This window comes from Chelon labrosus (genome assembly GCF_963514085.1).
Source record: "Chelon labrosus genome assembly, chromosome: 2".
NCBI classification, from domain to species: Eukaryota; Metazoa; Chordata; class Actinopteri; order Mugiliformes; family Mugilidae; genus Chelon; species Chelon labrosus.
Window position 1 is genome coordinate 4670512 of NC_140338.1, and position 22748 is coordinate 4693259.

Consider the following 22748-nt stretch of genomic DNA (forward strand, 5'->3'; position numbering starts at 1 on the left):
TCTTTGTTGGTGGACCACTCCTGTCTTCAATCTGTCTGACTGTGGATTATTTGTGGGTTCCAAACTCTTTAGAGATGGTTTTCTAACCTTTTCCAGCCTGATGAGCAACAACAACTCTTTCTCTGAGCTCCTCAGGAAGCTCCTTTGTTCCACAAACATGTGTTGTGAAGATCAGACTGAGACAAATCCCTGATTTATTTAAACTAAACCAGGAACTGAACCACACCTGAGTCTCATTATATTGATGGAAATACTTCTGAACAGTTGAACAAGTATATTATTTCTGTCTATTTGTTTTTTCTTTGTCTACTTTCATATGATATCAGTTTATGGTACGGCAGTGCGTCATAGCATCAGAATAAGCCACACCATTAGCCACTTTTTGATCTTAGCTCTCAGTTAGGCAATTTAACAAAGCGGTGACAAGGCATTTTAAGTTATATATTATGTGTTTTAAACAATCACTATTATAACTGCTTATTGGAACAGTTGTTGGGCTCCTGTGCAGAAAACGTGGCCTGTCGCTCAGTGTTTTATTTTTCAGATGCGGAAATTGGCATTAGCGATTTTGCCAATGATTTGTTTGTGAGTTAACCGTCCAGAGTTTTATGAATAACTGAGGCCAACGAAGATGCACTGGCATGAACGTTTTTAACTTTCTCAGCTTGCTGACTTACACACAGGTGTACAGCGGTGGATAAGAATCATGGCAATAACATTGACAAATAACAGGCAAATAATTGCTCTGCATGGTTCTGTTATTATTGTTATCAACCGACCAGTTTGTAGAAGAACTGAAGTCTTTAACCATCAAATGAAAAAGTAGTCTCTCTTTCTGAAAGGACCTAATCTAAACGGTAAGAAATGATTAGTTCAATATGATGCAACACAGTGAGATATTCTGTAAGGTCTAGGTCACATCCCATGGCCCATTATTTATTCCTGTCTCCTGTGTGCATCTGTCTCGGTGGGTTAGTGTTGGCGTGGTTGCTCGGCTGTGGAGCACACGTGTAACGTAAACAACATTTACATTTTACAAATAAAAACGGTACGTTACAACCAATAAATAGAAATATTACCTTCCTAACTTCTTAGTCTTTGAGAGAGATCATCGGTAATTGTTAATACTGACTGACTAACTGCTCGCCCTCCCCCTCCCCCCTCTATCCCACAGTGATGGATAATGCTCATACCAAGACGGTGGAGGAGGTTCTTGGCTTCTTCGGCGTAAATGAATCCACAGGTCTGAGCTGTGAGCAGCTGAAGAAGAACAGGGAGAGATGGGGACCCAACGGTACAAAATGTTTTGTTAAACAGTCATTAAATTTATATGGAGCATGTAAATTAATCAATGTCGTCACCCTAAACCAAACGATTGTGAAGGTTCCCAGTCGCCCAGGTGCTGGTACGTTCGGAAACACGAGCTGAAAAAACAAAGACAGCCGGACTTGGTTGGGTTTCTAGAAGACGTTTCATCCAAGTCTGCAGTTCTGAGTCCAGCTGCCCTTGTTTCAGCTTGTTTTCTTGTGGTTTGATCAACTCAAACCGCACTTATTTCACATACTGAACCATTATATTGAAAGATTCTCCACCGACACAATTGTAATAATGAAATGTTTCCTAAAAATGTTTTATCCAGAACTAGTGGAGAGTATTTTTCTCTTAACATCCCTCTAACTCTTTATTTTCTTCCTTCCTTATAGAATTGCCAGCTGAAGAAGGTGCGTTATCTGTTTGTGTCATTCTCTATAAGATAAATGTGTGTCTGTGTGTTCTTTATGATTCAACAAAATCTTGATTAGGACAGGGTATTGTTACTGATTTCCTGACTCATTTAGATTTTGAAACAGTTGTCCTTAAAAGCTAATGCTTCCAGAGATTTGTGTTATTTCCACTATCTTCCCCCTCCAGTTTCTCATCTGTCATGTGTCTTTGCTTTTGTCCAGCTCTGCCGTGTTGCCTTACTCTTTAAATCAAATCAGCCTTCCAGGCTCTGCTCTGGATCTCCCTGACACGTCGACTAAACTCACAGGATTTGTTGTTCAAAACCAACATCAACTACTGCCCCGCTGTTTCTAACGAGATGACGCGGGAATATCTTTAAAATTGAGATTGATTTGAATCCGAAATTAATAAATTAATTTTTTTTAAACACAGCCCTACTTAGAACCACAGTGACAAAACGATAAGATCAAAGACTTGCAATAACTTAACTGGGTAAGTGTGTGCAACCCTGGGCTGAGCCAAGTCATAAGAGCTGACTGGGCGTAAAATAATCTAATAATAATGATCTAATATTCAGGCGTGAAAGAATAACGAGCTTTTGCCATTGTTTTGGATCTCCTTCACATGTGGTGTAGTCTCATCCCGTGGGGTTTTCTAACAAGGACGTGTCACGTAGTTGAAAATAAGCGATTCATCCGAGGAATTTATGAATCTTTTTAACCCGGCCCTAGTCTTGATCACGGTTTCACTTCCTCACGTCACACAGACTCATGGTGTCATTTTGTTTCTTGCAGGGAAGTCACTCTGGGAGCTGGTCCTGGAACAGTTTGAAGATTTATTGGTTCGAATCTTGCTGCTGGCTGCATGCATCTCCTTTGTAAGGAATCCAAACCACACACACACACACACATAAAACACAAGTAGTCAGTTGCTGTATCCACCGCAGGTTTAACGTTGCACATAAGTCACACTTCGGTGCGTCTTTAAGACAAAGATATTCACACGTTAGTAGACTTTCACCTTCAACACTTGAGGAGATCTTCAGCTTTTTACTCGTCTCTGTCTTGCAGACGCTGGCATGGTTTGAAGAAGGGGAAGGGACGATCACAGCCTTTGTCGAACCCTTCGTCATCCTCCTCATCCTCATCGCTAATGCCATAGTAGGAGTATGGCAGGTATGTGAGAGCACGTTGAATCTTTTGCATTTACGCATAGAAATGACTCAGAACATAATAGAGTGCTCTGGTCCACGGGGAGGACTCTTGTTGTCATGACAGACGTTGGGACATATTCTTCTAGTGCTTAACAGCGGCACTTGGCCACACCTTAAACGCCATAGGACTAATGCACAGTCCAGGCAGCCTCAGATGTCTTCGATATGACGTTATTAGAGGCCTTTAGAACAGTGATTCCCAATCTGGGGTACACAAAGTGACGTAGGGGGTACGCGAAAAAGTTGACTCTGAACTCAGCCTGATTACGGGTTGTTTTCCCATTTTCTGATTCTCCACCTAAATGTTATGTTAATAGATTGTAGGACAACTGGTTTTTAAGCTATGTATCACTTTGCTGCTAATGTAGCTAGCGCTAGGTCACCTAAATAAGAAAGACGCGGATTCCCTGAAATGTCTGTGATTGGTGGGCAGGTGCAAATCTCCTGATGTTATAGCTATACTCGCTACAGTTATTTTCCCCCAGAAACAAGCAAATCTCGTTCTTGATTGGGTCTTTAAATTATGTCGTCAACAATTCTGATAACTTTCTGTCATTTGAGCTGTCAAATCATCAGTCTGAGGTAAACTAGGTCGCCCAGCTAACCGCCAAAAATGGATAAATGGCTAAAACGGATAGATTGCCCCATTCCAGAGAGACCTCAACTGTGGCTAGTGAAGCTGCTAGCATAGCCACGGACAGCGATGAGGAGTCTGAAGTGCGCGAGAGTAGGGGGTACATGGCTGGAGGTCAAATGTCTGAAGGGGTACGGGCTGTGAAAGGTTTGGGAACCACTGCTTTAGAATATTCGTCTTGCATTTGTCTTGTCCAGCGGCAACAGTCCTGACTGAATCTGGTGACATTCAGATCCCCCCCCCAGCAGCCTAGGCCTATAGCAGCTTAATAAAGCAATAGTTCAGGGTCCACCTCAGCCATTTCCAACTACAAGCTTCAAGTTTTAGGCCTAATCTTAAAGTTCTGCCTCATAAACCCAAACTGGGAGCTGGTTCCACAGGAGAGGAGCCTGGTCGCTGAAGGCTCTACCTCCCATTCTACATTTTTTTTTAAACTCTTGGAAGGGCCTGAAATCTGAGAGCAAAGCGATCTATTTTTGGTAAAATGCTTCCTTGTTGACATAAAAAGATAAACTTGCAGTTTCTTACAGGCACAGTTGGTCTGAATCAGGAATGCATCAACAAAAGTCATTGTTTAGTTAACCTACTGACCCGTGTGGAAAATCTACGTGGTTCTTGTTTCCTGTTGACCTAGTTTAGGCTTTAACAAAAACCCAATCTGGCCAACTGCGAGTTTTAATGGCCTGTTGCATGTGCTTCTGTGGTCTTTGCTTGGTGGTGTGATGTTTGCATTAAGGCATTTAAATATTCACAAGTTAGTTTTTCAACTTTGGGGAGAGAAGGCAATTTAAGGGCACCTCAGATCACACTCAGTCATGGTGGTGTAATGTTTTTGGTAATACCTATCTTGTACAACTGGGACGATTGTGACTCAGCAGATAGAGTGGGTTGTCCACTAACCAAGTGGTTGGATCCCTGGTACGTGGATCTCACGCCAAAGTGTTTTTGGTTTGAGTATGAATAGGTGGAAAGGTGCTGTATAAATACAAGACTTTTCACCAAAACTAGAAGAACTGAAGAAACCCAAAAGATGATGATAAGATGCTTAATACATTAACCTCGCTTGTGCTCAGTTGTGTAAGTGGCTTTGAAATTGTTAAACCAATGCACCCAACAAATGCTGACATGGCCGACTGTCGTTGTGTCCTCCAGGAGCGTAATGCAGAGAATGCCATTGAGGCTCTGAAGGAGTACGAGCCGGAGATGGGCAAGGTGTACAGACAGGACAAGAAGAGCGTCCAGAGAGTCAGAGCTCGAGACATTGTTCCTGGGGACATTGTGGAAGTGGCAGGTAGAAAAACTGCATTATCCTCATAATACTGTACATGAAGAACCTGCAATAGGGCTGAACCTTTGTTCTCTAAACCCCGTTCTCAGATTATTGTTAAATGCCGGCTAGGTGGCTGCATGTAGAGAAACTTATATTCTCTGCCCAGTTGCTGAACAACTGAAACAGGTGTGTGGCCAATCAAGGCTCACTAAGATCCAAATCACGATCTATCTGAATCGGGAAAAACTTTCTTTTTTTTTTTTTTTTTTAAATCCAGCCCTAGGTCAGTTATGAAAGGCCTGTTATGGCCGGTTGTTTTAGTTTCAGCTACTGTTGGTTTTGGTTACTGTGGAGAAAAGTGATCAGTCACCCATCTGCAGTAAGTGCAGAAGAACTTTGCTTTGACATGAGGTAAATTAGTCAAGCGCTCCACATATAAACCAAATAATCTTTGACTTTTTGTCCTGTTTTGGATGTGTAAGATTAAACCTCCTTCTCTAGAGGATTCTGATTAATATTTCTTGGTGTTTTATGTCAGTTTTATGTTGTCTCCATGTTGTTTTATGACTTTTTATGTTGTCTCCATGTTGTTTTATTTCTTTTCATGTCGCCTCGGGTTTGTTTTATGTGCTTTCATGTTGTTTTATGTACTTTTATGTTGTTTTATGTGCTTTCATGTCATCTCCATGTTGTTTTGTTGTTTCTGTCGTTTCATGTCATCTCCATGTGTTTTATGTCGTTTCATGTTATCACCATATTGATTTATATCCTTTCATGTTATTTTATTTTGTTTTATGTCTTTTATGTTGTTTGTCGTTTTATGTCATCTCCATATTCTTTTGTCGTTTTATGTTGTTTTATATTGTTTTGTTATATGTCGTTTCTGTCGTTTCATGTTATCTCCATGCTGTTCTATGTCATTTCATGTCATTTCATTTCTTCTCCAGGTTGTTTTATGTTGTCTTCATTTCGTTTTATGTCGTTTCATGTCGTTTTTTGTCATCTCCATATTCTTTTGTTGTTTTATATTGTTTTGTTGTTTTATGTCGTCTTCATATTGTTTTATGTCGTTTCTGTTGCTTCATGTCATCTCTGTCCTTTTATGTTGTCTCCACATTGATTTATTTCCTTTTATGTTATTTTATTTCGTCTCCATCTTGTTTTGTGTCCTTTCATGTCGTTTCATGTCGTCTCCATGTTGTTTCACCCAAAGCCATTTTTCTTAGCACCAGCAAATGTTTTATGTCGTACTCCTCAGGTTATTCTGTCCCAGATTCAACTAAAGTGAAATTTTTAATTATATATGTGTATCTGTGTTTCTAACCCCCCCCCCCCCACCAAACTCCAGTCGGTGATAAGGTCCCAGCAGACATCAGGCTTACGTCCATCCGTTCCACCACACTCAGGGTGGACCAGTCCATTCTGACGGGGGAGTCAGTGTCGGTGATCAAACACACAGACCCTGTACCAGATCCCAGAGCTGTCAACCAAGACAAGAAGAATATGCTATTCTCTGTGAGTCTCAACCTTATACTGTCATTTTAGATACGCCTGTCTCTTCACATACAGCCACTAAAGACGCTGATGTTGCAAACTGTTGAAAACCTAAAAAGAAAGCTCAGGAGATCGAACAGGAAGTAGTTGTAGAGTTTGGGGCAATTTTTCCATCGAGACTTACATGTTTGGTTAACCAAAAGAGTTCAAGGCTCCTCTAAAAATACAAGTTTCACTGTGTGGATAAAAATAGATGTACAAAAAAAACTTATGGGAAACAATTGGCAGAAACAACAAACTGTGTTGTTAACTGCTTATAATGCATCCTGTATAATAATGGTTTTAAATTGTAATAACATTTATTAATAATAAAAATTCATACAAAGAATATGCAAACAACTTCCAATATGTGTTTGTTGTTCTCATAAAAGAAAGAGCCCCTGTATGTGGACATGGCGTCCGCACTGTGTTTTATAGGCTGGCAGGCTGCAGACCTGCAGGTTGTCTTTGTTGACCTAATTATCTGAGTACCGTTGAGATGAGGCCTCGTTCAGACCTCTCATTGACATCATGCACTGAGTGATCAGATCAGATCATGATTGTCCAGCTAGATGGAAACACAGATCTGGTCTGAGTCGACATGTGGAGGTGGTCTGGGACACATTTGACCTCCTTCCTTTGATAGTGTGAACACACAGTGAGTCCTGGGTCACATTAAAGACCACCTACCCAACAGGGCTGATCTGTGGAAGAGAAGTTTAACTCATTCATTCAATCACTATTAGAAATGAGAGCCATGAGAGTTAAAGTTGTACCCATTATAACTTTTGCCCAGGGTACCAACATAGCAGCAGGACGAGCCATTGGAATCGTTGTGGCAACAGGGGTGCAGACAGAGATTGGTAAAATCCGAGACGAGATGGCCTCCACTGACGCCGAAAGGACCCCGCTACAACAGAAACTCGACCAGTTTGGTGAACAGCTTTCTAAGGCAAGAACCTGCAGGTTTTTATTTGAAGTGACTGTGGACTGCTTGTTCTTATCATTTTATAAAAAATGAGCCTGATAATTTACTGAATTCATTCATGTGAGTTTGACTACAACTGTTGTTTCGCTGAAACTTTCAGGTCATTAGTGTGATCTGCGTGGCAGTGTGGGCTATCAATGTGGGACACTTCAATGACCCAGTCCATGGAGGCAGTTGGCTGAGAGGAGCTGTTTACTATTTCAAGATTGCTGTCGCACTGGCTGTAGCTGCCATACCCGAAGGTCAAGTATCTTGGAGGAAATACTGGGGTTTTGCAATGGATGACGCTCTATATAGCTACTCTAGTTGGATCAAAACTGTGTCTTCTACAAAAGACACAGGAAAGATAAGATTCAGTGGATATTAATATGGATAGAATTCTTTTCTTTTTTTAACCTCTAAAGCCCTAGGGTGCTGGGAGGTGGAGCTCGTCTAAAAAGACAAAATTAATCAGGATTAACTTCAAAACTATGAGGTCCATAAACATTTTCATGACCCTGGTCTCTGTGGATGGGTAAGACTTGAGTGAATGGATTCCCAGTGTCAGCAACTTTGTGGCTGTTACTATGCCTGATTAATTTGTGCCACTGAATCAACGTCATCAACGTCTTGATTAGAACTGGACCAAGTGTTTATAGAAATACAACAAAGTGCTCATATTCTACTTTTCGACAATTTTACAAAGGTTTTAGTCAAAACAGAACCAGGCCGACTCTCCATTAGGACATTTAGATAAATCCAAAGTACCCAAAGTGGGCCACATTGGGTTTTTACCTCTTCAAAGAGAATCTAGCAACAAAACACTACAGATTCTCACTACAGGAGGCAATGTACACACAATTCAACCTTCAGACATTTTATTTAGCCTGTATATCCTCAAATTCTACTTTTGTGCACATTATAGAATCCATAAAACTATTGATATTTTTTCTTAACGGCTCACTGTGGATACAAGGCAGTAAAAAAAGAACAATATCAACCAAATTAGTTGGTTTTGGATTTGATAAAATATTGAGATATAAGAAGAGCTTCTAACACACTGGAAAGAGTCGCTTCTCTAGTTTCAAATGAGTGGAGCAGAGTGGATTGTCTTATTGTTTAGCTAACATATAAAAATTCATAACAAACAAACATTTTTCAAATAAAATGCACTTGGACAATTGTTTAAAGTTGGTATTTAAAGGTTTTAAAGCCTGATCTTTTAGAGACTAGCAAAAAACACACCACACAGCTTATTGTATGACCCTCTTACTGGCAGTTACATAACACTCTGCCTGCGCTGGGTTTTTATCTCTTTCAGGCCTTCCGGCAGTCATCACCACCTGTCTGGCTCTAGGTACCAGGAGGATGGCCAGGAAGAACGCCATTGTCCGCAGTCTCCCGTCAGTGGAGACGTTGGGTTGCACCTCTGTTATCTGCTCTGACAAAACTGGAACGCTGACCACTAACCAGATGTCGGTTTGCAGGGTGAGATATAGTAGAAACCGTTGCATAAAACTCATGAATGATGCTGCCACCACCATGCTTCACGGTGGAGATGGTGTATTTGGGCCAATGTGCAGTGTCTTGTCTGAAAAAGCTCAATTTCGGTCTCGTCAGACCAAAGAACCGTCTTCTGGTTTACGATGGAGTCTCCCACGTGGCTTTTTTCTCGTGGAGATGTTATATGAGCTTTGTCACTCTCGCATAAAGCTTCAACGGATGAAGAGTCTCTCCCATCTCAGCTGCTGAAGCTTTTAACTCCAGCAGAGTAGTCATAGGAGCCTTGGCTCCTTCTTGCATGGGAACTCAATATATACAAACATATTTCTCAAACTGGAAGGCGTCTGTGTTTTAGCAAAACCTGAAGGTGAACATGACGTGACTGCACACATGTGTTTGCATGAATTCGTACGTACGAATTCATACCATTTGAGCGTTATCTCGCTCTACCACCATTATTTGTTAGCATACATTTTTATATTCTATATACAGTGCCACTCAAAAGCAATTTTCTAAATTTTTGAACAAAAATGAGAACCCAATTATACAGTTGAAACAGAAATATTATACTTGTGTATTTATTTATTCAGTAAAATAAGCCATCATTGCATATCTGTGATTTACAAGTTCATTTTAGAGCATTATCTTTTTACTATTTTCACTTTGTCTTTAGGCAAGGTATCAGTATGATAATCCAAACCTAGAAGGAGGAGGAGATGGTTCAACAAGTTGTCCTCAAATGTTGTGTTGACGTTAAACGACTGCGTCCAATGAACAAAGCTGAAACTAAGGCAGCTGGAGTGTTAGGGTTTCTCGAAGATGCTTCATCAGTAGCTTCTTCATTTCTAAGTGACTCGTAAAAACTCTTCTGGACTTACTTTTCCAACTCACAGATATGTAATATTGGCTCATTTGTTGTAGAATTAAATACACAAGTATAATATTTCAATTTCATTTGTTTGGTTGGGTTCTCTTTGTCTACTTTGAGTCATTTTTATGCAGAAATTACGCAAATACTTTAAAGGTGCACTGTAGGTGGCAACCAGGCAAAGGTCTGGGGATGAGGTTGGTTGGTGTTCCTTACCGCCCTTGCTGCTTCTGTGGTTTTAATGCACAGAAATTCTGCAGAAACCCAGCAAGTCCGGTTGTGTCTTATTCAGCTTTTTTTTATACGGATCATTGGATGACTGAGAAACTTAACTGTTTCACGTTTGTTCATGTGTGTTTTAGATGTTTGTAGTAGACAACGTGGCAGGGGACCGCTGCAGCCTGAATGAGTTCACGGTGACTGGATCTACTTATGCGCCCGAAGGGGAAGTGTGAGTGCCCTCAACCCTCAGCAGTCAAAATATGAATACATGTGCTCCACTTTTCTCTAACCCTAACATGTATTCCACTTTTCTCTAACCCTCGTCTTTGCAGTTACAAGGACGGCTCAGTCGTGAAGTGCAGTCGTTATGAAGGCTTGGTGGAGATGGCCTCCATCTGTGCTCTGTGCAATGACTCATCACTGGACTTCAACGAGGTAAGGAATGCAAACACAGCTGCAGCAAGACCATATATGGCTCTGGAACATGTAAACTGGCATCTGATTCTGAGCATTTGTTACTGGAAGTACAGTTGTAGTAACAAGCACTTTCTCTAACCTCTCCTGAACCTCTCCGCATTTTTGTTTGTGTGCGATACAGGGGAAGGGTGTATATGAGAAGGTCGGTGAGGCAACAGAGACGGCCCTTTGCTGCCTGGTGGAGAAAATGAATGTGTTTGAGACGGACCTGACAGGACTGAGCCCCGCCGAGAGGGCTACAGCCTGCTGTTCTGTAAGCAACTCAGTAAAAGACTTAAGTATATGCAACATGAAATATGTTCTTTCAGTCGTTTGATCGAACAGTTTGTTTGATTAGTCAGTCTGTATATAGCTTTTTGTTACTAATCTATTGTTTATTGAGCAGGAACAAATGAGGCATTGATCATTTCTCACGACACCGGCATCAATTTTCCAGTCTCTCTGGCCCCGTTCAGACCTCACAAGAACATCCGTCCTGGGCAGTCTGATCTCACCAGCTAGCACTTGAGATCTGATCTCAGTTTGTGTGTCTTTAAATAAGCAACGCCATCATGTGGTCAGTAGAATATTGTACCAGCTGTTGTCTCTAATGGATCTCCCCTGGCTCAGAACCATGAACAGCTGGTTGTTGACTTGGGGACATGATCCAGATTTTGGAACAAGCTGTAAAGTCTCTCACACGTTAAGTTGAGAGTTTAAATGTAATAAATTCAAACATTTCATGAGTTAATAGTTGTTTAGATGTATTTATTCTTTGGTTTGTTAACATCTCCAAGGACATAATCTTTTAAAAGGCTCTCATTACTAATGAATCAGTTATTCATGTGATCATTTCTAATAATGGTTGAATGAATGAGTTAAACTCCTCTTCCACAGATCAGCCCTGTTGAGTAGGTGGTCTTTAATGTGACCCAGGACTCATTGTGTGTTCACACTACTAAAGGAAGGAGGTCAAATGTGTCCCGGACCACCTCCACATGTGGACTGACACCAGATCAGTGTTCATTCACACCTGGACTTCAACTAGAGATCAGATCAGGATGGATGTCGATGCGGCATCTGAACGGGGCCTTTCTTCTGATTTATTACTAAACCTGAAACCAGTTTCAGACTCTGTTGCTCTTTTTATTCTTTTCAGGTGATCAAACAGTTGATGAGAAAGGAGCTGACTCTAGAGTTTTCTCGGGACAGGAAGTCTATGTCTGTCTTCTGCTCATCCAATAAGCTCAGCAGGTCATCTTCTGGACCCAAGATGTTTGTAAAGGTCAGTTTCACACCTCCCACTAAAGACGCTTTTGGTTATCAGCTACTAAGGAACAATCATGTGTTCATGTGTCTTGTGGTTTCTCTTCAGGGGGCTCCAGAGAGTGTCCTGGAGCGGTGTAATTACATACGAGTGGGTGGCTCTGCCCGCGTGCCTTTGAGCCCGGCGGTTAGAGAGCAGCTCCTGTCCATTGTGCGGGGGTGGGGGTCCGGTCGGGACATGCTGCGCTGCTTGGCCATGGCAACCAGGGACAAGCCCCCTGAAATCCACTGCCTCAATCTGGAGAACTCCGCTGTCTTTGCTGACTACGAGGTGATGATGATGATGATGATGATGATGATGATACCTCAGACAGATATAGAAATTAAGAAAATGAACAAATGACCTGTTGGTGATGCCTATTTAAGCTATGTTAGTTCTCTAAGCCTTTCTTCCACCCTCTATTTATTTGTCCCAGTCGGATTTGACCTTTGTGGGCTGTGTGGGCATGTTGGACCCACCCAGGAAGGAGGTGCTTGGAGCGGTTCGAATGTGTCGGCAAGCTGGCATACGAGTCATCATGATTACAGGTAAACAATCACGCACACACCTGATGATTGTTGCATCAGTCGAGTCTTGTGTATCGTGTGTAAGGATGATGGATTTGAGAAAAAGATGCGTTATTGCGATTTTTTTCATTGTAATTGTTTATAAATGAATAAGCTTGCCTTAAAAAGACATCCATCCAAATGCATGAACCTGGTCTCTGTGGATAGGTAAGACTCCCAAGTGTCAGTGACATTGTAGCTGTTACTGTGTCTGATTAATTTGTGATAAACAAAAGAAGAAATTTACATTTTTATCCCGCCCTAAAAGATCTCCTAGATTAGAAAGTAGAAAACTCCCTGATAGCAATGATATCATGGACAGAGATGCCATTACTTATTCAGCAACCCCTTGACTAGAATTGTACCAAGAGTTTATAGAAATACCACAAATCACACATATTCTACAAAGGTTCTAGTAAAATAGAACCAGGCCGACTCTCCATTTGGAAATTTGGATGAAACCAAAGTACCCAAAGTGTGTCACATTGTGTTTTTACCTCTTGAAAGTGAATCTGGCTACAAAATACTACTGATTCTCACTACAGGAGGCAAGGTACACACAATTCAACCTTTGGACATTTTATTTAGCCTTTACATTGTTGAATTCTACTTTTGTGCACATTATAGAATCCCTAAAAATATGTAATTGTAATGTAACTCCCCAGAGAAACGAGTCAATTAGACATGTTAGATATCAGTGTAACGCTAACTTTCTGTACTTGATGGTTGTATTGTAATACATCCAGCCAATATGCACACATATTCTACAAATGTTCTAGCAAAATAGAACCAGGTCGACTCTCCAATTTTGGATAAAACCCAAGTACCCGAAGTGTGTCACATTGGGTTTTTACCTCTTGAAAGTGAATCTGGCTACAGATTCTCGCTACAGGAGGCAATGTATACACAATTTAACCTTTGGACAGTTTATTTAGCCTTCACATTGTCAAATTCTACAATTGTGCACATTATAGAATCTCTAAAAATATCAGTTATTTTCCCCCAAATGGCTGTTGAGCATGCATGTAACTCCCCAGAGAAACGAGTCACCTAGACATGTTAGATATCAGTGTAACGCTAACTTCCTGTACGAGATGGCTGTATAGTAATTATTATCTGTAGTACCACCCACTAGCCCACTACATGAAGGCTATGTATGAAATTAAGGCACAGGGCTCAGATTTTGTCAGCCAAGTCAGCATGTGGTGCATAGTTGATGGAGAAACTGGTGGATTGGCTCAAATGCTACAAAGTTGTTTTTATAGTTTCAATGCCTAATATTTTTTCAGTGATGAAATATTCTCCCAAACCCTCTTCGCTGGTTCACTACACAAAGCAACCAAAGCCTTCACGTGATGGCTCATTGCTGTCTATTCTCCAGGTGACAACAAAGGCACAGCCTTGTCCATCTGTAGGAGAGTGGGCATCATCACAGAGCAGGAGGAGGAGCCGGAGAGCGCGGGGCTCATCTGGAGCTTGACGGGACGGGAGTTTGACGAGCTGCCACCTCACCTGCAGCGGCAGGCCTGCTCGACGGCGCGGTGCTTTGCCCGAGTGGAACCGGCCCACAAGAGTCGTATAGTGGAGTACCTGCAGAGCCTGAATGACATCACTGCCATGGTGAGAGCACGGGTGGCATTTAACTAGGAGGTCATCTGTCTCTTTTGAGAGGTCACAGTAGGGGTCAGAGTGTTGCCAGTCTGTCTCTGTCTTAATATCTAATTTTGTAGAATACGTCCTGTTATTCTTTCACATATAGTTTGTAAAACTCGGCAAACACTTTGAAATAACGGTGTTCTCTAATCAAGTTAATTATCTTTTGACCAATCCCGTCTTTGAATTGCGTGTGTGAATCTAGGTAACCATTGTGTTCGTTGACTATATCACTACATAGCAGCTAAGCAGTCCAAGGTTTGTTCAACCTTCCGCTCAGAAAAAACAGGTTTTTGACAGCACCATAGTCTAAACCTTGCAAATCCAAACTGTTTCCACATTAATTAAGTAATTATACTACAATTCAGGCATCTCAAATTCAAAAAATCGCATGAATTTGACCTAAAATAGGTTGGCTGGGAACATAAACACAAGATACTGGATCTCAACAAGGAACCAGGACAATTTTGGCATCAGGTCGATGCACAGCCCGTTGAACCACCTGCATTTTTAACACAGATACGCAACTAAATCAGAACCACCAATCAGTGCGGTGAATTAGATTGTAAATGTGCGCTTTAGTCATTTGTTTGTCTCTATTACAGATGGATGTTTGTCTCGTTCCTCCTGCTGCTCTCTTCTCTCTCTCTCTCTTTTTCATCTGTCTCCACCCGGCCGGCCTCAACCTGATGGGTCCGTCAATATGTTCTGGTTCTGCTCAAGGATTCTTCCTGTTAAAAGCCTTCGTGCTTGCTCTCTGGGTTTTCAGGCCGGGTTTTGTAAAGCGTCTTTAGACAGTTTGTATTGTCATTGGCCTTGGTCCATGGCTCCGTCTCTGGTTCTTCTCCTTAGGAGATAGATAGATAGAAACAAAACAGCTCGTTGGCTGAACTCTATTGTTGCGGTAATTCAAGTACAAACCTAATGAGGTAAAACCATTAAGGGAGAGCATGTTTTGAAGCAAAATAACATTTCACATCGTAAACAGGCTTGCATCTTCAGTGGTTCATTATACACTCTACTGTCCACTGTTTAAATATGTTTAGATATCAGTAGAAGTCAGAAGCCCATAGCTTCAAGTAGTGGAAAACAGATGAGAGATGTATTCTGTGATATCTGTACCAAAAACAGATTTGTTCCAGTTCGAGCACTTCTCTCATTAAATTATTCCCCTAAAAATCTTTCGTTTTTTATTGGTTCAGACAGGTGATGGAGTGAATGATGCGCCTGCCCTGAAGAAAGCTGAGATCGGTATCGCTATGGGCAGCGGCACGGCGGTGGCAAAGTCGGTCTCCGAGATGATCCTGGCCGACGACAACTTCTCCACCATCGTGGCTGCCGTGGAGGAGGGCAGAGCCATTTACAACAACATGAAACAGTTCATCAGATACCTGATATCATCCAACATAGGAGAGGTGGTCTGGTTAGTTGAGAAAACTTCACTCAAACATCCAAAAAGCTGTCGTCATCATTGGTTGCCTTGGTTTATTTTATGGAAATTCATACACATTGTCCCTTTTCCCTCCTCTTCCATCTGTCCTGCTTTCGTCCTCAGTATTTTCCTCACAGCTGCACTGGGCATGCCCGAAGCGCTGATCCCGGTCCAGCTGCTATGGGTCAACCTGGTCACTGATGGTTTCCCAGCAACCGCTTTGGGCTTCAACCCTCCCGACCTGGACATCATGTCTCGTCCTCCACGTTCCCCCAAAGAGCCACTTATCTCCAGCTGGTTGTTCTTTCGCTACCTTATCATCGGATGTGAGTCATGAGCCTGCGACCTACTGACACGACACACTCACAATCATTAAAGTACTGTCGCACACAAGATTATTGTTGACATAATAATCATTCTACCTCTCCAGCATCTGGTGGTTTGTTTTTATTATAGTTATATAATATATATTATAAGAAATGCATCTAAAAGAAAGTGAAAAAAATCTAAAAGTCGTATTTTTCTGCAGGTTATGTGGGAGCAGCCACCGTAGGAGCTGCTGCCTGGTGGTTTATGGCGGCCCACAATGGACCAAAGCTTTCCTTCTATCAACTGGTAAACATCTTTTTTTTGCTACTATATACTGTGATGCTTAAAAGTTTTGTACCACTCTCAGTCTGATCTTCACAACATATGTTTGTAGAAGTGTATGATGACACTGGACAAAGGAGTTTTCTGAGGAGCTCAGAAAAAGAGTTGTTGTTGCTCATTAGGCTGGAAAAAGGTTAGAAAACCATCTAAAGAGTTTGGAACCCACGAATAATCCACAGTCAGACAGATTGAAGACGACTGTTCCCCTCCACAGGAGTGGTCCACCAACAAAGATCACTCCATAATAGTCTGAGAGGTCCCAAAGGAACCCAGGGGAACGTCTTAGCAGCTAAAGGCCTCTCTCACTTTGGCTAATGTTAATGTTGATGAATCCACTGAACAACCATGGTGTGACGGACAAAGACACTGATCTACAAAAAGAACATTTCGAAACATCACGTGGACAAGACAGAAGGCTATTGGGCAATGTTTAGTGGACAGATGAGACCAAAGTAGAATAGTTTGGTTTAAATGAGAGGTGTCATGTTTGGAGATGAAACAACACTGCATCATTCCAGCATCAGAACATCATCCCTCCATGAAACATGGGTGTGCTAATGTCCTGGTTTGGGCCTGTTCTGCTACATCTGGACCAGGACGGCTTGTCATCATTGATGGACCAATGAATTCTGAATTATACCAGTGAACTCTAAAAGAAAATGTCAGGACATCTGTCCATGAGCTGAATGCAAGACGACGAGAACCAAGAACACAAGTGGTTCTACAAAAGAACGGTTTAAAGAAGAACAAGATGAATGTTTAGGAACGGCCAAGTCAAAGTCTTGACCTTAATCCAATAGAAATGTTGTGGAAGGACCTGAAGCAAGCAGTTGATGTGAGGAAACCCACCAACATCTCAGAACTGAAGTGGTTCTGTTCTGAGGAATGGGCTAAAATTCCTCTAAGCTGCTGTAGACCACTGATCAGCAGTTACCAGAAACATTTAGTTGCAAGGAGGTCACAGCAGATACTGGAAACAAGGACAAATACATTATTGTAGATTATTTTTTTCATTAACCGTCAAATGTATATTTCTCTCCACCACAGTCCCATTATTTGCAGTGCAGCGAAGGCCATGCTGAGTTTGCTGGCGTCCAGTGTTCAGTCTTTGAGTCTCCTTATCCGATGACGATGGCCTTGTCGGTGCTGGTCACCATAGAGATGTGCAACGCCTTGAACAGGTAAGAACAAAGCAACGTCACGGACACACTGAGCCACAGATGTAAAAATCAAACTCAGGAATGTCCCAGCGTTATCAAGCTTGTGATTCGGTGTCAAACTGCAGTAGGTGGTTGGCGAGGTGAGAGATGTTTGGAGCTAAAATGTTTTATCTTGTGCTTCGCAGTCTTTCAGAGAATCAGTCCCTGCTAAAAATGCCTCCGTGGTCGAATCAATGGCTGGTGGGATCCATCTGTTTGTCAATGGCCCTACACTTCCTCATTCTATATGTGGACCCACTGCCGGTGAGAACACACACATGCACTATATGTGTTTTTTTCATGAAAACGTATTGGTATTGGACATAATTAATGAAGTCAGAATGCTTCTGTTCATCCCTGGCTCCCACTTGCTAATGGCTATTATGGCAACACTGCTTTCCATTTTGCAAGTTTTGATCATGCATATGTGGACTTACAGAACTAAACCATGTAGATGTCCATTAATGCTATGTCTAAGGAGATGTAAGCAACATTTTACAGACCAATAATCGAGCTGTATTTCCGCTAAACAGCACAACCAACCAAAAAAACCCCAGTTTCAGTCTCAAATTTATCTCGATATGAAAGATCCGATGATCATCTCATCAGAAATCTTGCTGCGAGACTGGTTTTGCACGACAAATCTTGGGAGGCAACGAGATTAGCCGATCAAAACAGCTTGGTCTGGCCTGAAAGCTGATTGGATTTAAAACATACATAAAGAGACATGAAAGATGAAAGGGGAAAATATTGCAGAAATACAACAAACCTCTGGAACCAGAGACTAGAATGGTTTTAGTTTTAGGTGAAATGGGTTTTAAGTTGGTATTGAACCGAATCGTAGCCATACCCAACCACTAAATCATACTCTATGCAAACTCATTAATGGCCTCAATATACTTAACTTGGGCAAGTTGAGAAAGGCAGACTTGGATAAAACCGTTGGTGTGGAGAAGACAAACCAAGAACATCCTGCTTGCTCGTGTCTTCAGGTGATATTTCAGATTCGCCCTCTGTCGTGGACTCAGTGGGTGGTGGTGCTAAAGTTGTCTTTTCCGGTCATCTTGATGGACGAGGTTCTGAAGTTTCTGGCCCGCAACTATATCGAGCCAGGAAGCCAGATCCAGGTGAGAAGATCTCAGTGGTTCTGCTAATGTTCATGAGACTATTTCCCCCTAACCGTTGTTGTTTTGTTTGTTTTTTTCCCCCAAAAGACGCTAGAAGAAGAAGAGGAGCTGCAGAGCGCGAGGGCCAGCTTGGGATTGGTCGGCGTGACGATCACGAGGCTGCGTCAGACGGCGAGGGGCGTGTCCTGGTCGTTCGTTTTGATTTCCGCGCCACTGGTGATCTGGATCTTCAGCCTGGACTCCGACATCACCAACATCTTCTGGGAGTGATGGGCGGAGGAGAGGGCGTGCTGCAGGTAGACGTACTGAAACACAGTGAAGAAAGGGAATCAGCTAGAGTATCGGGAGGTGGAATAGTGTATGCGATGGGAGGGTGGGGGTGCTAGCGTGCTACGTTTAGTTTGCTTGTTTAAAACAAAACGGGCAGATAAAAAGCCAGTTAACACCTTGTGCTTTCAAAAAGATTTTTTTTTTTCTTCTGTGTCGTAAGCATTTAGACTTGAACCCAAAGATACACAGGGTGAAATACAATTCAGTCTGAAGAGTTAGATTTATTTCTCAGGGCTGGGTTGCACCAGCTACTTTTATATGTCGTCCTTTCCTTTATGCTTTTCGGAAACATCTATACAAGCTGTAACGCGGCTTCAGTAAATGACAGTTTTGGGAGATGAAGTCAATCCAATCTTGCCTGACAATCTCGTGTAAATGTAACTTTACTTGAATACAGAGTGGAGTATGTGTGTTTCAGAGTTAGCAGTATTTATATAGTTAAGAGTGACAGGGAAATATCCGACTATGCTAACCTAACCATTGGCGATTAGCGTGATATTTTGAGATATACGTCCCGGTTTACTTCATAATGTACTCGTTGGGTTGGATATATGCGCACATCCTGTTTATTTATTATTTGTTTTTCTATACAGCTCATATATTAGCAATGTTTCATCAGTTAGCTAAGCAATAGTTGTTTTTGGCACTTTCTACGTAACACAACGACTAGTTTAGTTGGAATAAATGCATTATAAGTCTTAAGTTTAATCTTTGGAAGAGGTAAATGTAATATTTACTTCAAAATAATTATAATATATATATTTTTTTTTTGCTTTTTTCTTGCTAATCATCATCCAACCCCCTTTTGAGACCAGTTAACTATGTTTAACAGAACCTAACAGGATGCAGCTTGAGACAAAATACTACTGATTACCACTACAGGAGGCAACGGACACACAATTCAACCTTTGGCCATTTTATTTAGCTTGTACATGGTCAAATTCTACGATTGTGCACATTATAGAATCCATAAAAATACTGATATTTCATCTAAATGGCTGAACGTTTTCTCTGTTAGCTGAGGCTAGCTGGTTAGCTCCAGTCATGCGATGTATCAGTAGAAAGAGCAGCTTCTCTAGTTTCAAACCCAGCATGGTAGAGTGGAGCAGACGGGGTTGTGTGTACTGTTGCGTTCCATTTCCGAAACTAAAATATTCTGATCGGTAACAAAATACTTTTTGAATAAAACAACAATTAGGTTGTTATTTTTGTTTGAAGCCTGATCTAATGAAGACTTTAAAACACCACATACCTTACTGTATGACCTTCTTACGGGCATTAGTTACATAACAGGTTTGTTGGGTGGACGGAGTTAATCGAGATTATATTCTGTAGTGCATCATGTCCATGGCTAAACACGTTACACGTTGTTGTGTCCTTACATTTACAAGGATGTGGATAGACTGCTACATGTGTGTATACTGGATTGGCTTTCTGAATTGCTATTGTTCTTTCTTTGTGTTAGGGCTTTTCATACGCTCTATGTTTTTTACCCTTGTTGCTCAGAACCTGCTCTGTTCTCTGCAACGCAATTATTCTGTTGCTCTCTTTGTGTTCTTTTCTTGTTCTCCACAGAAGCTGTGCACTGTGCCAGTGTACTGTAAATTATATGACCAAAGCTTTAGTGGCGCTTTAATGTGATCAGGCATAACATTATGACCACCTTCCTAATACTGTGCAGGTCTCCCTTGTGGTGACTCCGCACAGAATGGACATGGGTCTTCTGAGGGTGTCCTACAGAATGTTGTTAGTCAGGGGGGCTTTGAGGGGAGGGGCATCTGTGGATCATCCCACAGATACTTGATCAGTTTGGGAACTAGTGAATTTGGAGGCCAGGTCAACACCTTGTGCTGGGGATGGCTGTGACTATGGGGTGGGGGTGCCTGGCCTAGTCTCGGTGGGTGCTACATGTCTAAGTAACATCCACACCAATGAATGGCAGGTCCTAAAGTTTCCCAGCAGAACGTTGAATTGTCACAAGATGGTCAGTGTCATTTACTTCTCCTGTCAGTGGTCATAATGTTGTGGCTGATCATTGTGTTTTTATATACACAGTTTCGATTAAGAGTTTTTGTACCCTTACATATTTTCTACATTTCTGCATAAAAACAAATGAAGCAGAAACGTTATACTTGCGTATTTGTTTATTCAGGCAAGTACACCAATATTACATATCAGTGAGGTACACCTCTAGGATTACAACTTAATTTCAAGACCAAATTAGAGTCCATCTGTTCAGGAAAAGCTTACAAACCATCTCTAAAGAGTTTGGAATCCACAGTCAGACTATGAACTAATGATTCATTTTCTTGAATAAATATATAGATATATGGAGTCATTTGTTTGATTGGATTCTCTTTGTCTGCTTTCAGGACTATCCTCTGACGTTTTGAATAATTTTTATGCAGAAATGTAAAAAATTCTGAAGGATGTAAAAACTTTTATGACTTCAATCATAAAATTGTCCTGGTACTATGTTGTTTGATTCATGTTTTTTATTACTTTATTCAAAACTGAAACATTAGAAATTATGACTTTTGTCTCAAAATATTAACATTTATTCTCCAAAAATCCCTAAAAGAAATTAGTTTTTTTGTTGGAAATTGTTTCATAGAATAAGTTTTTTCTCACCTGCTAAGGCACAAGAAACACATGTAGATGCTCTTCGTAATCTGCCTATATTTCATTTTTATTCATGTTTTTATTGCCGTGTCATGCCGTGGTAACCCAGCTCTTAAAAAAAAATTTAAAAAAAAAACAAAGCACCAAGTTTGCTTTACATTTTTGTTATTTTTATTATTACAGTTGTTGTTAATGTATTTTATGTCCGTGTCCAGGTGTAAAACGAGGACGGTTTCAGATCATCTAGATGTACAGATTGTCCTCGACTGACTCGCCTGTTTCAAATAAAGGTTGAAGGCTGCGTTTGTTCGCACCCAAGTAGCACTTAAACTCAGATTTGGGATGAATTTTTTTTTTTTCACTGTGTTTATTTGTGTTTATTCTGCTGATTAAGGTTGTGTTTTCCTTGGAAATGATGTTACTGGATGAAAACAATAAAATGGTTCTGAACTCAAGTGTGTTGTCCTTGTTTGCCACGTTGACGTGTTACAGAACCCATTTAGCTTTTGGTCGTTCATGAGCAAGCAAATAAAATGCTGAGGTTTTATTTTTCTAAGTTAGAATGTGTTAAGTTAACAATATAATATTATTATTGTAAGCTCAGTTTGCTGTCACTGCATTTTGTGATTATCACTGATGTGGGAATGCCTCATGCTACGACAGTGGCACTTCTAATGCTAACACATAGCTCTGTTTTCTTTTGGTTTCTCTCAGGGCTGGGTTTAAAAAACACTATTTTGAGATTCAAATCCATTTTTAATTGAAAGACAACAATTCATAAAATGCCCAGGATCATTCATTCATTCATTCATTCATCTTCTGTACCCGATAATTCCTGTTAAGGGTCATGGGGTCTGCTGGAGCCTATCCCAGCTGTCATCGGGCGAGAGGCGGGGGTCCACCCTGGACAGGTCTCCAGTCTATCGCAGGGCTAACACAGAGAGACAGACAACCATTCACACTCACACCTACGGCAATTTAGAATCACCAATGAACCTAACCAGCATGTCTTTGGACGGTGGGAGGAAGCTGGAGTACCTGGAGAGAATGACTCAGATCCTCTCTTCTCCATCATCTTGTGAGAAATCTTGCTGCCAGAGTAGTTTCCATCGACAGTAGACGCGATAGCAGACGGTCAGTTGGAGTAAAAATTGCAAAGCTACACTGCAAAAAACTGAAATCTAACCTTAAATGTTAAATCAAGGATTATTCTTTTGTCTATCAAGATGATTCTTCTTACGAGGAAGTTTTTGTGTTTTGTTAATAATTGATCTTAATCAGCTGAAATTAATGTTACTGGTTCTTAGTTGAGTTGATGTTTAAAATGAGAACCACCACAATCCTGAAGGTTTTAGTTGAACACAGACAAGTAAAACAGCTACTTTGTCAAACTTAGACTTTCTTGTTTCAAGCATCTGCTCCTTTTATCTGTTAATATAAAAACAGATGATGATTAAATGTAATCCAGTAC

The 22748-nt window shown here is 41.1% G+C and overlaps 1 protein-coding gene across 1 annotated transcript; it reads left to right on the forward strand.

Moving 5' to 3' along the window:
- Positions 1-1176: 1176 nt before the first annotated feature.
- Positions 1177-21726, forward strand: LOC311503099 (sarcoplasmic/endoplasmic reticulum calcium ATPase 2-like; the record flags this gene model as incomplete). The annotated part of the gene is made up of 23 exons (XM_084565632.1): positions 1177-1294; positions 1704-1721; positions 2520-2602; positions 2796-2900; positions 4725-4863; positions 6191-6357; positions 7172-7327; positions 7464-7605; positions 8664-8830; positions 10076-10164; positions 10268-10370; positions 10534-10665; positions 11551-11676; positions 11767-11988; positions 12134-12245; positions 13645-13883; positions 15119-15339; positions 15472-15674; positions 15878-15963; positions 17047-17180; positions 17345-17462; positions 18191-18325; positions 18413-21726. 23 exons carry the CDS (start codon positions 1177-1179, stop codon positions 18593-18595), a joined length of 3198 nt encoding a protein of 1065 aa, XP_084421758.1. The 3' UTR covers positions 18596-21726.
- Between the last annotated feature and the right edge of the window lie 1022 nt (positions 21727-22748).